Source organism: Epinephelus lanceolatus, chromosome 19 (assembly GCF_041903045.1).
Source record: "Epinephelus lanceolatus isolate andai-2023 chromosome 19, ASM4190304v1, whole genome shotgun sequence".
NCBI lineage: Eukaryota > Metazoa > Chordata > Actinopteri > Perciformes > Serranidae > Epinephelus > Epinephelus lanceolatus.
This window is the reverse complement of record NC_135752.1, coordinates 4,918,872-4,934,849: the sequence shown is the minus strand read 5'-3', so window position 1 is coordinate 4,934,849 and position 15,978 is coordinate 4,918,872. Positions and strand designations below refer to the sequence as shown.

The window sequence follows — 15,978 nt, the reverse complement described above, 5'->3', positions numbered from 1 at the left end:
AATGGTTTGAAGAGAGGATGGAGAGGTCAAGATAGAAATCATTGGAAAAAAAGCTTGTGCAGTGTTCTCACAATGAATTGATCCATGCTTGTTTTTTGGGCAAACACAAACATCTGTAATAACAGAACAAAGGTTTACAGGTAATCAATGTAATCTGTGATTTTGCTACGACTGTTTGTTTCCATAGTGCATTGTGCAACACCCTCTGTTGATGACAAATCCTTGATCACAAGGGTTCCGTGCAAAAGTGGTGGAAACGCAGGCTGGCTCCCTAGATAGAGCCAAGGTTCACTAGGTTCAGTAAAGAAATAATAACTCGATCTTGATTACAAAATATTTTCTTTGGTCGCAGCTGGACTTCATAAAGGCCAAAACACACCAGCAGCGAACACCCCACATCAAAAAATATGCCCCTATTATTTTCAATGTACAACCTCACACTGGTGGTGTTTAGATGCATGTTGTCGCTCCTGGATGTGCAGCCCTGCGGCACTTTACACCACTGTCCTATTTCCAGCTTTGCTGCCCCCGGAATTAAATGCATTTTTCCCCCGCGTGCTCACATACCAGCTCCTGTAGCAGCTCTTTTTTTCTGCTGTGTTAGCTTGAGCTAACGGGGCAGAGAGAGCAGGAGGAGAGAAGCTTATGGAGACGGACCTTCAGCACTGTGTCCAATGACATTAACAGCTGATTGGCGACAATCAGCAGTTTCTGCCCCCCAACCCCCACCTGCCCCTATTACCACAAATAGATTCTAATTCTGTGGGAAACACCTAATTATAATAATAACAAACTCTGAATCCATTACAGTATCACAACTGCGATTTTCACCTGCCCCCACAATTTTGTTTAACAAGACAAGGCATGCTAAGCTTTCACAGAGGAGACAAAGCCTGGAAAAAGAACTCTGAATCTAAAAATACTTAAGAAAGTCTATGATGGTAATCAAGGGTCTCAAGCCTACAATAAAAGTAAGTAAGGATATCAACACAATTCCACACCACTGACATTATTACCAATCCGGACATTTTGATTACTAGCTATTGGCTATAATCCAGATGTTTGAGTTGCCTCTTTGGGTGTGGCTCTGTTGAAAACCTATTTGTAAATGAATCTATAGCCCCTTTTACACTACCAGATTTTCCTTCCGCAACGGGAGGGGCTGTTGATGACTTGTGGGAGAAGCTGTTGATGACGCCGCACATATGAGCCACTGGCAGTGGATAAACAGGAAACAGCTGATACCAGAAATTAGCGAGCAGCTAGTAGCATGAGGGAAACGCAAACCTGACAGACACTGTAAAGACGAGCAAACTGAGGAGACAAGGAATTGCATGCCCTCCTTGCCCTTGCAAATGAAGAGGCCATTAACCGTCAGATGACAGGAACGGTGAGGAATGGGCCGACTTACTTCTGTATAAACAGAAGTAGGTTTAGCAAACTAAACACTTAGCTTTGGCGAAGCCAACTAACCAATGACCTGACTGCAAACAATCACATCAGTTACTCAGTAAACAGCATTAAATCACATACAACAGGTTAAACAGTCTTGCTTAGCCTGTACAGCTGTGATAAAACTATGCCCAGTTGTTACTTTACCGATCCTTGAATGGATGGAAGAAAGAGTCGCTTTATGGTGTGCTGCTTTGTTAGCTGGCAGAGGAAGGCGGGAAAGAGCTGTAGTTCCAGATGCGGTTTTCTTGTGTCCTTGTTCTGAAGGTGAAACTCCGAGGAAGCTGGTCGCTCAGGGCCTTTGCAGAGTTAGACGCTGTGTGCTAACTCACTTGGTTCTCCTTGTTGCTAGAAAGCTAGTTGCAAACCTTGTGCTTGCAAATCTAACTTCTCTGGTTCAGGTTTGCCTTTGTCTTGAGCGTGGGCAAGTCGTGGTCCAGGAAAAAGGGAGTCTGTGATCAATTGCCCTCCCTTTAGTGGTTTGGGGCAATGGCCTCTGAGTTGGCCAGAGGTGGTGTGTGCTGCTCGGCATCTCATGAGCAAGAGAGCATCTGGGCTGTTCCAGGCCCAGCAGAAAAAAAGAAAGAGTCTGAATGGAGCAGACTTATAGATGCCTGTGACATCACAGAGTCACATGTCACTGTAAAAGTCCTGTCCAATCAAGTTTGGCAACTGTTCTCACTGAGGTGAGAAATAGCTCTCTTTGTCTGAAGAACAAAGAGCATGCAGAGAAGAGAAGCCTTCACATTTCCAGTTTAGATTTTAACAAATGACAAATCATCTGTGGTCCTGTGAATCCCAACAGTATTTTGTTAGTACTGAAGTTAATAAGTATCTTTTTAAATCTTATTTAGACGGTGTGCAACAGATCCACATCCTTTCTATATAGATATTGTAAAAAATAGTATTGATATTACACAAAATATTAAAGGAAACCAGCTAGTTCTATTTCCTTAATCTCAGAACCAATTTTAGGAGATCCAGCTAAGACATTTGAGTTTGCCGCTCATTTCAGCTAATCTCTATAAACAGCTATCTGTATGTGAATGCTGATAAATTTCAAAAAAGCTAATACACTGGAAAGCTAAAACAAAGTGTTCTGCCTCTCCACACGGACTATAACCTGCTGCTGAAACATGATTGGTGACTACCAAGCAGACTACAAAAACAGCAAAAATCTTGCACGGGACAGCTTCTCATATTAATATGCCCTTGATGCATCAGTAGCATCAGTCAGACATTACCTTCTGCGGTGTTATGATACACTGCTGATCAGCTCGATGGCACCTGTCGCAGCTCTATGATGCGGGGACTGGTGGCATCAATTCATAATGTGGCCCGATGGCACCTGTTGCACCACGATATGCTGGCGTCGGGTTGAAACGCTGCCAGTAATGATGTAATATGAGGAGCTGGAAAGTTCCTATATAGCAGGCAAACTGATGGTGGTTGGGTACAACAAATCCCCTGACTTTCATCCAAGAGCCTGGTGTTAACTTCCCGTATGAACGTAGAGTCGGTTGACATACTAGCGTCGGTAGTGGCATTGTTGAACGTCAACAGCAAACACAAGAGAATACCTAGCATATAATATGTAGACATGAAAGGCCACTGACAAAGTGGCGATATGTGATGACTTGGGATGAGAACGAGCTGAATGATCAGGAATATAATGGATAATTTATAATAATCATACAGAGATGTTAACCAGGTTTTTATGTTATGCATATCCTGAATAGGATTAAAACAAGGCGAAGACATCTGTAAAAGTATGATGATTTTGCACAGAAAAAAAGTTAAGCCCGCTTGAACTAAATATAAAACAATCAAATACTATAATATAATATAATGGTTATAAAATATAAATGATCAACCCCACAGATTACCTGCAATGTATCCTCATAGAATGGTTTGTATGATATCCTACGAAAATGCACACACAACAGCGTCCCATGAATGACATTACGTCCTTAACATACAGTTATGTAATTACCGTAAAGTTGTGGAGGCTAGGTTTAGGGAAGTAAAGTCACTAGTTATGTTTCCATACAAAAGTGATTCAAATCATTGGGAAATGCATATTAAAAGAAATACGAATCCTGTGTGTTTCCATTAAATGTACGGACTTTGGGGAAAACTACAAACTTGCGCAAGTTTTCCACAGAACCGGAAACAAAACAAGTCTCACATTCTTCTTTTACATTTTCTGTTGGTTGGCAACCAGCTTGTAAATGCATTACCGTCTTCCCGACCCGGAGTGTGGATATCACCATGGAGAGAGGTGGACTACGTCAGACTTAATTCGAACATAACTGTTTCCATCCCCCATTTTGCGAATCAACATTTTTTCAAATCAACCAAAACCCCGCTAAAGCCAGCGTATTTCAGTTTTTGCAAATCAGGGGATTTTAATTCGAATTTTGGCGTTTCCATCATAATTTTCCGATGCGATACCTCTAGATGCGCATCTAAACAGGCTGATGGAAACATGGCTATTGTGGTTAGGTTTAGGAAAGGAAACATGGTGAGGACGTATCGTAAAATGACTCAAAGTTCACGCGGTTCTGAACACATGACTCCAGGTGAAACTCCTGGGGAAAAGTCTGCATTTTTGTGACCCATCCACCATCGCAACCTGCCTTCTTACAAGACTGCTCAAGACTGCTTCCTTGTTTACTCCCATCAGCGCATTGGTGACGTGGTTGCAGCCTTTCAAAATATATAAGATATGTATTAATTTCGGTGCATTACTTTGCGTAGGAAAATGTTCAAACTGTTAATGAGAACAGCATGCACAGCATCAAGGATGTTTTGTCTAGGACACCAAATTGTTTGGAAACAACCCTGTGTCCATCAGGACATTGCTCATATCTTGCAGACACATCAAAAAACATACAACAGGTTGTATACAAACATATACATAAACTTCAACAAATACATATTCATTGAAAATGCAGTGATAACACAATAACGGTAATAGATAATAATTATTAATAATAAATTAATAAGAATTATTTTTATTGTGGCCCTTGCCAAGCATATATAATTAACTGCTGCATCAGTAAATTAAAGTGAATCCATGCAGACTGTGAGCAAACTGGAATGAAATACAGTGAAAGGCTCAGGGATACAAATCTGACCCGAAATATATTGATGTCATGGTCGAGAGAACTGTCTGAAACCTGTCTCCAAGTAAATGACCCCCTCCCTGTCTCTGCAGCTGGAGTAATGACTGGAGCAACAGTGTTCTGTCTGACACTGAGTCTGTCTCTGTGATGTCATTGGCGGAGAATAGCCAACGTGCCACACAGGGCAGCAGGGGGCGCCTGAACGCCACTGGTGGCAGCAGAGACTTAAGTGCTCACTCAAAGAAGTGCCGAGACACACCCAACTCCGACAGGGACTTGCCTTAAAGTACAAGGTAATTTGATTAATTTTAACTTTGCGTCACAAACAAAAATCCAAAAGACAGCAAAGATTTTCAGAAGGTACACATAGTAACTGGATAACAGTGAGCTATTAGACACCATGGCTAAATCACCCTTGAGGGTCTAGTTTGTGGGGTCTAGTGGCATCTAGCGATAAGATTGCAGAACTGAACCTTCTCCTGTGTGTTAAGTGTGTAAGGAGAACCACAGTGGCTGGCGCAAAAATGCAAATGGCGCTATCTAGAGCCAGTGTTTGGTTTGTCCATTCTGGGCCACTGAAGAAGCAATTCTTATTTTCAGATGATTATGAGCTAATGAATATTATAAACTATTTCTGCTAATAGATGCCCTACACACTGGACCTTTAACAGCCTGTTTAAAATAGATAATAATATATGATGCCTGCCACTGTTCTCTGGCTAACAACATACTGTCCACCAAAATGTTATATTATGAGCAATATACGAGGAATAAAAATTAATTAATTAATTAATAGTTAGATAAAATGGTGATAAGCAATGTGTACAGCTAATTAGAATTGAATGGATACACTCTGGAAATACATCTAGTAGAACCTGAGCTCCATAAATTACAATCCTCTCAGTTCAGACAAATTTTCTCTGTTACTTATAACTCAAGACAGAGATGTGTCTCAATTACAGTTTTAAGTTGTAGCTAGTATGTAAAATTAAGGCGATGCTTGGACCTGACCTCAAAACAGATCTCCAATTATTGGGAACTTGTGGGTCAAAGTATCAAAATGGCAGACAAAACAAAACAGACGGCAGGTAGGATTCCACACATTGTGTGTGTGTGTGTGTGTGTGTGTGAGAGACAGACAGAGAGAGAGGGACAGAGAGAGAGAGAGAGAGAGAGAGAGAGAGAGAGAGAGAGAGAGAGAGAGAGAGGTTTTGCCTGACCAAGTGGTCAGTCAGGGCAAAGACAGAGGAGATGAAATGGGAACTTTAGCCCCGTTTCCACCGAGCAGTAGGGTATGGTTCAGTTCGGTACGTTATTTTTCTGTTTCCACTTTGAAAATTTGTGGATGGTACCAATGGAACTGTTCCAAACCGTTACTATTTTTGGTACCCCCTCTGTTGGGGTACCTAGCACACAGATCTGGCGCTAAAAGGTGGAGCTGTGAACACTGCAGTCTGCTGATTGGTAAATAGAGGATGGTCACTCTGCTCAGGGCTGAGCTGTGGCTGGTTTTGAGGCAGAAGCTACAGTTCATATCGTGGAGAGTTTTATTAGTAAACTGTAAATATGCAATGAAAGGATGGAGTCAGAGAAAAAATAACTTAAATCACTGGGCCAACTGCCGGGATTTTTAAGGTGGAACATTAACTCGTAATGTTACTCAATGCATGAGCTGAATGACGTGAATCAACCAGCACACCTCAAATATTCCACATGACAACTTTTTTTTTTTTTTTAAGATTATTTTTTCGGGCTTTTGCCTTTAATGTACAGGACAGAGTGAAACAGGGTGAGAGAGAGAAAGCGGGGGGTGACATGCAGCAAATGGTTGCAAGCCGGAGACGAACCTGCGACCTTGTGTTTGGCACACTAACTTGTCTGGTGTTCAGGTTCAGGCCCCGTTTATACAACAACGATTTCAACTGAAAACGGTAAACTTTAGTTGCGTTTTGGCCGATCGTTTACATGATAGCGGCATTTTGGGTGCCTGAAAACGCAACGTTTTGGAAACGGGTTCCAGAGTGCAACTTTTTGGAAACGGCAGCGTGTCCTCTGAAAACGGAGACTTTTCGCACATGTGCATTACGGTTCCAGTCACTAAGCATGCTGACCATCACAACAACAATGCTGAGCTCTGTTTGTGCTGCTCACCCCGTTGATTTGAAGTGAAATGTAGATCTGTTACTGTAGCAACTAGGGGTGTCAGCGTTAATGCGTTAATCGTGATTATATTAATGCAATCCATAATGCGTTTATTTTTTTTAATCGCATTTTAATTTCGCAAGCCCTTTTGGGGGTCATCCCTATGTTTCCAGGGTTCTATGTTTCCCGGGTTCTATGTTCCCCACTTAACCCTGCAAAAAAGGTTCTATGTTCCCCGCTTACACAAAAAGGGTTCTATGTTCCCCACTTAACCCTGCAAAAAAGGTTCTATGTTCCCCGCTTACACAAAAAGGGTTCTATGTTTCCCGCTTGGTTGAGCGGACAACATAGAACCCGGGAAACATAGAACCTTTTTTGTGTAAGCGGGGAACATAGAACCTTTTTTGCAGGGTTAAAGCTATAGTGCGTAACTTCTACAGGTCCGTAAATGTCCGTTTCACCCAAGCCACTACTAGAGGAGATGACACAATGCTGATTAAGCCGATCGGCTCCTCTAACATCTCATGGTATTTTTCAGTATATATCATTTTTAGTATGTGTGTCGACTGGCGACATTCCCGCGCTGGCACAAAGGAAATGCTTCCTCACAACAAGAAGGGAGGGGGAGGAAGAGTGGAGAGTCTCACAGCAAGAGGTAGAGCGCAGGTAGAAAGAGAAAGCAACATGGCGGAAAAGCGGCCGAGACATGGTTCAGAAGTGGATCCTACCACAAAGGCAAGTATTACTCTGTGTACGGTGTGTGGCGACTGGCGAGTGTTACTCTGTGTACACGGTGTGTGGCGAGTGCTACTTGTGTAACAGTGTACATGGAAGTGCCGCCGGCTTATTAGTTGTAATAACATATTATCTGCTGGGAGGCGACAGAAGTTACAAACTATAGCTTTAAGTGGGGAACATAGAACCTGGGAAACATAGAACCCTGGAAACATAGATACGCTCCCCTTTTTTGTCCCTTCTACTCACCCGTAGTCGGCTCCTCTAGCTGTAGCGTCATGCTTTGAAGCGGCTTCCTGCAGTAAACTTACCGCGGTGATGGAAAGAGTGCTACTGGACTTTTGAACGGCTTGTTTAACTTTAAAAAACTTCCAGACGGTTCAGTTGACAAGTGAAAAGTAAAATGCAACCTGTGTCAAACGGAGTTTAACTACCACCAGAGTACGTTGACTTTGAGTTACCACCTCCACGCTAAACACCCAGGTGCAGCTGGCGCACCCCAGCCAAGTGAGCCTCAGCGCCGCCAAAGTACCATTTTGGAGTGTGGGAGTCGCCGCAGACCCGTGGATGAAAATATGTCGAAGAAGTTAACTAAAGCAATCGCTAAATGGGTGGCAACTGACTGCAGACCAGTCAACATCGTAGAAGACTCAGGTATTGTATTAAGTTGGTCTACATGGCATTTTTTTGAAAGTAAATACAAAAGGTCAAAAAGGAAATTCTTTCTTTGTGTTCATTTGATTCCCAATTAAGACACTCTGGTAAGAAATGCTTTACATTATGGGCTTAAAACTGCCTTGAAATGCAAAATAACAGAATTTTAAACATGCAATTCAAAACGTGATTAATAGCGATTAACTATTGAAATTCTGCGATTAATTGTGATTAAAAAAATTAATCATTTGACAGCCCTAGTAGCAACTCCACCTCATCGTCCATCCAGACAAAGTTATCTGTGCATGCTTTCGCCATTGTGTCTTCTTTGTTTTTGTTTGTAATCACCGCATTGTACAGTAGAGGAAGGCGCTTCAGCGCAGGCGCATGGTGTCATGCCGTGGTGTTGCTTTGCAAATTTACACTGCCACCCATTGGTCTGGCGTGCATACTACAGCGTTTCGAGTAGATTTTGCGGCTCCGTGCAAATGGGCATCGTTTCAATAATGTTGCATATAAACGCAGAAGTTTTTTTAAAACGCAAAGGACAGACTTTTCCGTTTTTAGACAAACTGTTGTCATCTAAACTGGGCCTCAGTGTCTGCTGGAGGCAGGCCACATTCAGAGCAAAGCTGCAGCTCCTGCTGTGAGCATGCAGAGGTGAGAAAATGGGGGAGGGGCATAGCAGGCCCTCCTGTGTGATGTCTTACCTCATCAGAAGTTCAGGAGCAAGAAGAGCTCTCCTGAGGTTCAGGAGAAAGAGGGGAATGGAGACTAGACGCTTCTCCTTAAGTTGGCCTGGTGACATCACAGAGTCACATGTCACTGTGACAGTAGTGCCCAGTCAAGTTTGAAAACTGGATCCATGGGCAGGGCTCTCACTGAAGTGTGACAGTGATCCTGTGGAGATGAGTGAAAAATGTCTGTCCTTTGTTGGATGAACAAAGAACATGCAGTCTCGTCCACCCAGAGGAAAAACCTTCACGTGTCCAGTTTAGATCTGCACAAATGAGAAAACATCTGTGGTCCAGTGAATCCCAATCGGGGATTTAGAGGAATCTGATGGTGAGGATTACAGATTGCAATTAGCTGAAAACTCGGCTCGTTAGAATTCCTTCAGTGTTTGTTGTTGAGGTGGTTTTCACCATGAGCCAAATTATCTGCAGAGGTCTCCTCCTCTCCACATCAGGTGATTTAAACCAGTAAAAACACTGAATAAAGTAGTTTCACATTATAAATCAGTGTTTCTCCTGCCCTGTTTGGCACATCACAGATGGCCGCTTGCCCAGCATCAGCTTGTGTGTACTCACTTGATTTCTGATCCTGACATTTAGGGGGGTTTATTGTGGGTCAAATTATCTGCAGAGGTTTCCTCCTCTCCAAAACAAACAGACCAGGTGATTGAAACTAGTAACACTGAATAGAGCAGTTTCAAGATACAAATCACTGTTACTCTGACGGTTTTTGGCATGTCGAAGATCGGCCGCTAGCCCTAGCATCTGCTAATCTGTGCTCACCTTTTTTTCTCTGATAACTTCTGATCAAGACATTCAGGAGGTTTTTGCCAGGAGCCAAATTATCTGCAGAGGTCTTGTCCTCTCCAAAACAAGTGGACCTAGTGATTATATATATTTTGGGGATGCATGATGTTAGATTTTTTTGCCAATATATCCGCAATGCTGATATGTAACAACTCATTTGACTGGGAACCGATACCGATATCGTTACATCTACTTTTTTCTCCACCTAATTTTAGTGATCATCAAGTCTCTTCTGTAGTGGAATTAACATCATATTATGAATGTATACTCTTACTATGAAGGCCCACCAGCAGATGGAGACATGAAATACAATACTTTTTGTTGTATGTAATATTCATTCATTCAATTAAGAAAAGGCATGTTGGCCAATTCTGATTGTTAATTTAAAAGCCAATACACACACACACACACACACACACACACACACACACGTATATACACACGGAAAGACACAGATACAGTTATCAGTGTTAGCGACGCAGTGTTTTCTTCTCTGTAACACATGCACATGAACAACCTGCATTCTGTATTTATAATATGTACTGTGTGCACAGAGATACAGAATGCGGTTATGTGATTTAGGTCTGTTCATTATTTGTATCTGTATTTGTTGATATTCTCATTGTGAGTTCATTACTTAATAAGCCAGAATATGATTATGGTGTCTTTGAACACTGGAAATAATTAGGCCAAATATTTAAGGGAAAATTGAAATTCTGTAACTCATCAACCCAACACTCAAGAATAATCAGCCTCATGTATGACTGAATGAAAATGATTATCACTGATGTAAAAGTGTTTCTTGCTGACAGACAGACTCTCTCTGAGTTTGATTATATCCATAATAAAAGTTGATGAGGGACATAACAGATCGTGAAGAGAAAAATCTTTCTAATAAATGAAGAAAGTAGTTTGTAGTCCTTTTCTTTTTTTAGATTTTTAACTAGATGGTTGTGAATCAGAAAACAAATAAAATATAAAACAAATAAATAAAACAAATAAAATATAAAACTGCAAAAAATGCACTAGGGTTTAATCTATTATCTGTCTTCCCTCTGGTATGAAACTCCAGTGGTGTTGTGATGAATCACATCAGTCTGATCAGCTGCAGTGCTGTGATGTCCAATCAATAACTGATGTCCATCAGGGGTTGTGTTGGTTGGTAAAAGACTTCCGTGAGGGCTTCACTATCCTCACTTCCCTCTCCACTGAAAGTCTCCTCTCTCCTCAACTCTTGGATTCCTCTGAGTGCATTTATTCAATTGAGACATCCTACAAGATGGCAAGTCTCAATATATTTCCAGGTCAAGTGATCGAGGATAGAGGATAGAGAAATCAAGGAGAGATATAGGGATGAACCCAGTGACAAGCTCCCTATAGGCCCGTTTCCACCGCAGGAACTTTGGGGTAATTTTACGGGGCCGGGGCTGTTGGTGCGTGTCTCCACCGCAGGAACCACCCCCTAAGGACAGAGTTCCGGAACTTTTACAGGGGCTAAACAAGTCCCTGCCTCGGGGTAGGTACTCAGAACAGCCCCGAAAGACTCCTGGCTGGGGCTTGGGGATTACTTGGTGCTGATTGGATATACTCAAGGAGGGATGTGACGTGAACAGAAAGCTACAAAATAGCCGGCATTTTTAAAACTCAGCTGACAAGGGTTAGCTCGTTCATATAGCTTCCGCCGCCATGTAAAAAAAACTCACTAAATGGCCTGTGAAAAAAATTTTTTTTCCAGTGGATATCTTAGTTACAACATGATTGAGCTAGCAAAGCAGTTTTGTGTTGATATGTGTGGTATTTATTCAGTTATGGGAAATCACGATGTCTAGAAAGCATCAGTAGTGGCTGCAGCTGAGAGGGACAGCTCACAACAGCATCTGTTAAAAGCCTCCCGTTGTCGGATACGACATGAAACTACTCCAGTTAACTCAATCATGTTGTAACTAAGACATCTGGTGGAAAAAATATTTTTTTCATGGGCCATTTACTGAGTTATTACAGATACTGCTATCGGCTAACAGCTAACAACGTCCCTACATCGCCCCGGTCAAAATGGTCCCGCAACGATTACGTCACATCCAGAGCCCGTAACTTTACAGGAACCTTCCTCGTACTCCGCTCTCTCAGTGAAGACACGGCGGTTGAGAGAGCCGAGCGAGAGGACGTTCCTGTAGTAGTTCCTGCCCCCCAAATAGTACCAGGAACTTCTTCAGTGGAAACGGGCCTAATGTGAACAGCTCATTCTAAGGCAGGGGTATGCAACGTGTGGCTCTGGAGCCAAATGCGGCTTTTTCGCCCCTCTCCAATGGCTCACCGTGGCTTTGGCAAAAAATTGTATTGAAATTAATAAAGGCTTTTTTTTTAACATTTTCATTTTTCATTGTCAAAGCCCTTGAGTGACTCTTACATTCTCAACTGTAAAAATGTGTGGCTTACACACAGAATAAAAAAAAATGTTTTCATCAACTAAATGTGTGTCATACGGCTTATTGCCTTTTGCTATAAATTTTGTCAAACCTCAATAGAGATGGCTTGTCTTGGATCTCAAGTCAGAGTTCAAGTTCAACTTTATTGTCATTTCCACATACAGAGTACATGGGAACGAAATTGCACTTTCTCCCAACCCCAAGGTGCCATCATACACTTACAAATATAAATAATATAACGATAAAAAAATATATACATATCACACATACAAGTATTAAAATATAAACATAAAAAGTTAAAAAAAATATATATACACACAACACATTTATACATACAGTATATATGCATATACATAAACATGTGTACATATATACATATACAGATAAATAAAAGCACACATGTAGAGTGTAAGGAAAGTTCCAGCAGAGCCCTGGACTAAGAGGCATCTGATATTTAAAGTGCATAATGGAATGAATAACCAGTTAAATAAATATTAATAACTAAGCTAGCTATGGATTCCAGATTGAAAAAAGTCTTGGAGGACAATAGAGAATTTAACAGTGCGTGGATATCTTTGTTTGCTTTTACTGCCAACCCTGCAAAGTTAAAGTACCGAACAATCATAAATAACCCCCTACAGAGTAGCCACCTTGCGGTAAAACATACTAATAAATCCTCATATAGATCTAATTGTAATGTTGATAGGTGAATTTAGACTTACTGTTACCTTCATGATAAGGCTCAAATATGTTCTGTGGCTTCAGGCAGATTATTTGAGAGTTTTTTTGGCCAAAAATTGCTCTTTTGATAGTAAAGGTTGCTGACCCCTGTTCTAAGGTAACAAAAAACACAACACTTCTTATTTTCAGGTGATTATACACTAAAGACGTAATTATTATAATATTTTCCATTTCTGCCAATATATCCCCCTAAATCCTACACATGGACCTTTAACAACAATTAATCCTTCACACTTGGGGCGTCGGTGGCTTAGTGCATAGAGCAGGCGCCCGATGTACAAGGCTGTTGCCGCAGCGGCCCGGGTTCGAGTCCAGCCTGTGGCCCTTTGCTGCATGTCATCCCCTCTCTCTGTCCCCCTTTCACACTTGGCTGTCCTATCCATTAAAGGCAAAAATGCCCAAAAACATATCTTTAAAAAAAAAAAAAAAAAAATCCATCACACATCAATAATGAACCCTGAAGGGCAGTATACTGTTATAAATGTGACCATCAACAATATTAATTTATCATTTGCTAATATATATGGCCCAAACACCGACAACCCCTCCTTCTTCTTCTTTTTCACTCTTTCAGATTTGACAATAGCCATGTTTCCATCAGCCTGTTTAGATGCGCATCTAGAAGTATCGCATCGGAAAATTATGATTGAAATGCCAAAATTCGAATTAAAATCCCCTGATTCACACAAACTAAAATACGCTCGCTTTAGCGGGGTTTTGGTTGATTAGAAAAAAATGTTGATTTGCAAAACGGGGCATGGAAACAGTTATGTTTAAATTAAGTCTGACGTAGCACACCTCTCTCCATGGTGATATCCACACTCCGGGTCGGGAAGGCGGTAATGCATTTACAAACTGGTTGCCAACCACCAGAAAACGTAGAAGAAGAAGAATGCGAGACTTTTTGGATGGAAACATAGCTAATGATAATAGGGGAGACTTTAATGCAGTCATTTTTCCTAGTTAAAATCAAAATACTGGGACATCTCAGCTCTCACAGTCTTTAAATATAGTCAAACATTATGAATGACTTTGGCCTCTGTAATGTTTGAACTCTTCCATATTTTTCCGCATGCTTTTGTTTCTGTTTCTGTATAGGTTTAGTACCACAGACTGTGGGTACAAATATCTATTCTATTGCTATCAGCGATCATGCTCCAGTCTTGCTTACAGTATTTAACACTTAACATTAAATATCAACTATATTCATCAATCAGTCAGTAGACTGTGCTCCAGCACATCACTACTCACATTAGCACGTCAGCCGTTCGATCCCCGGGTCCTCCAGTTTGCATGTCGAAGTGGGCAAGATACTGAACCCCAAATTGCTCCTGATCGTTATTCCATCAGTAACTGAGAAGCATGTGGCACCTTGTGTGGTAGCCTTGGCCACCAGTGTGTGAATGTGTGTGAATATGAACCGTTTAAAAAGCGCTTTGGGTGGACAGATGACTAGAGAGGTGCTATACAAGTGCAGGTCCATTTACCATTTACTTGAAAATTTTGAGTTCAACACACTCATGAAATAAGAGTGGGCATCTTTAATGGAACTGAATGGGTCCACAAGAACCTCACTTGCACTTCTCTGGGAGGCAGGGAATAGATAAAATAATCTAAGAATAAAAGAAGAGACAATTAACTAGAAAACCATTTTCAACAGAAAACCAAAGGCTGAGAAAATGCACACCCCACTACAATAAATTTGAACACATTAAAACAGTAAAAATACTAGCAAGCAAGCTAATGCTTAATTTATTCTTCTTTGAAAAAGCTTATACAGATCTTTCACAGAGCCACAGAGATGATTTGTAGGGCTCACAAAGAGCTATAGAGAGGCACTGTGCACCTCCTGAAAATTGTGACTATGCACCAGGCACCACAGATGCAAAGATTTGATAGGATATAAGAGCTGGGAGGTGGGGTTTTCAGACAGTTCTGGTCCCAACATGCATGCAATACACAACCCACCGTAGTAGGCTATTATATATGCCTGGCATGCACAAGAGGTGCTTGCATCAGCTCATACAGTACACATAGGCGCACAGAATAAATTAAGCATAAAGCAGGACAAAGTGAAAACATTAACTGCCATGAAAAACTCTGCAGGGATCACCCTCTACAACCTCCAGGACAGAAATGACATTTTCCAAGAATTGCACAGTACGTCGTACATCTGACATTAAGTCTTAATTTACTAAACACATTCATCTGACGGCTATAATTATTAAGTTATGAAATGAATATTAAATAAAATGTTAAATAATAAGAGCCCTGGAACAGATGGGATTCCACTTAGAGTTATGTAAAGAGTTTTGGTCCATTCTCACCCCATTATTCCTCAGAATGGCATCAGAAATAAAGGAAAACAGTAAAATATGTTACAAATGAACACTGCAACTGTATTTCATCTCAAACTAGGCACAGATCTCACACTTATTCTTGAACACAGACATTAAAAAATATGAGTAAACTCTAACCACAAGACTCCCACATGACCAAACTGGATTTATCAAAGGTAGGCACCCATCAAATACCTATATAAATATAAGACTATTTCATAAATGATACAGCAAACAACAAAGAACAAACAATAATGCTATTACACAATACAGAAAAAACTTTGGACAAAATGAATTCACATGACCCTACAACAGCCTGACTTTGGGGAATCATTATTGATTTGGATTAGGACTTAATACACATTATCACAAATGGGTTAATGTCATTAAGATACAAGCTACACAACTGCCCAAGACAAGGATGCTTACTCTCTCTCCATTGTTATTTCCAAAATTCACAGAACATTACATTGTTTTTTTTCTTACCAAAACCTTTGTTCAGCTTTGTAACACACAACAAAAAATGGCTTCTATGCAGATGATGTGCTGTTATTCCTCCACTACCCTGACATTTCCCCCCAGGTAACCACACCTTTATTTACGTATGTATTTTTGTATAATCATTCCATAAACTGGGCCAAATCCATGATTTTACCAAGGGTAAATGGAATGGAGCAGTCATGATACCTTTCTTTCCTTCACCCTTGAGGAATATTAGATATCTAAAGCTGAAAATACACTGGTGCTGCACCAGTGCGTCAGGTGACGCATGTCAAGTGACACCTCTAGCACACACTGGAAACATCGTGCTACAGCTTGT

The 15,978-nt window shown here is 41.0% G+C and overlaps 1 protein-coding gene across 5 annotated transcripts in view; it reads left to right on the top strand.

Annotated features, from left to right (window-relative positions):
* Nucleotides 1-15,978, top strand: part of nrg1 (neuregulin 1) — a 68,904-nt gene that overhangs the window by 48,880 nt on the left and 4,046 nt on the right. Inside the window, exon 8 of one of the 5 annotated variants that reach the window (XM_078161993.1) lies at nt 4,673-4,873. The exons of the other annotated variants lie outside the window; for them this stretch is intronic. Coding sequence (XP_078018119.1) covers nt 4,673-4,865 — 193 coding nt within the window. The 3' untranslated portion in view covers nt 4,866-4,873. The remainder of the gene's footprint in view (nt 1-4,672; nt 4,874-15,978) is intronic. 5 annotated transcript variants of the gene reach the window in all.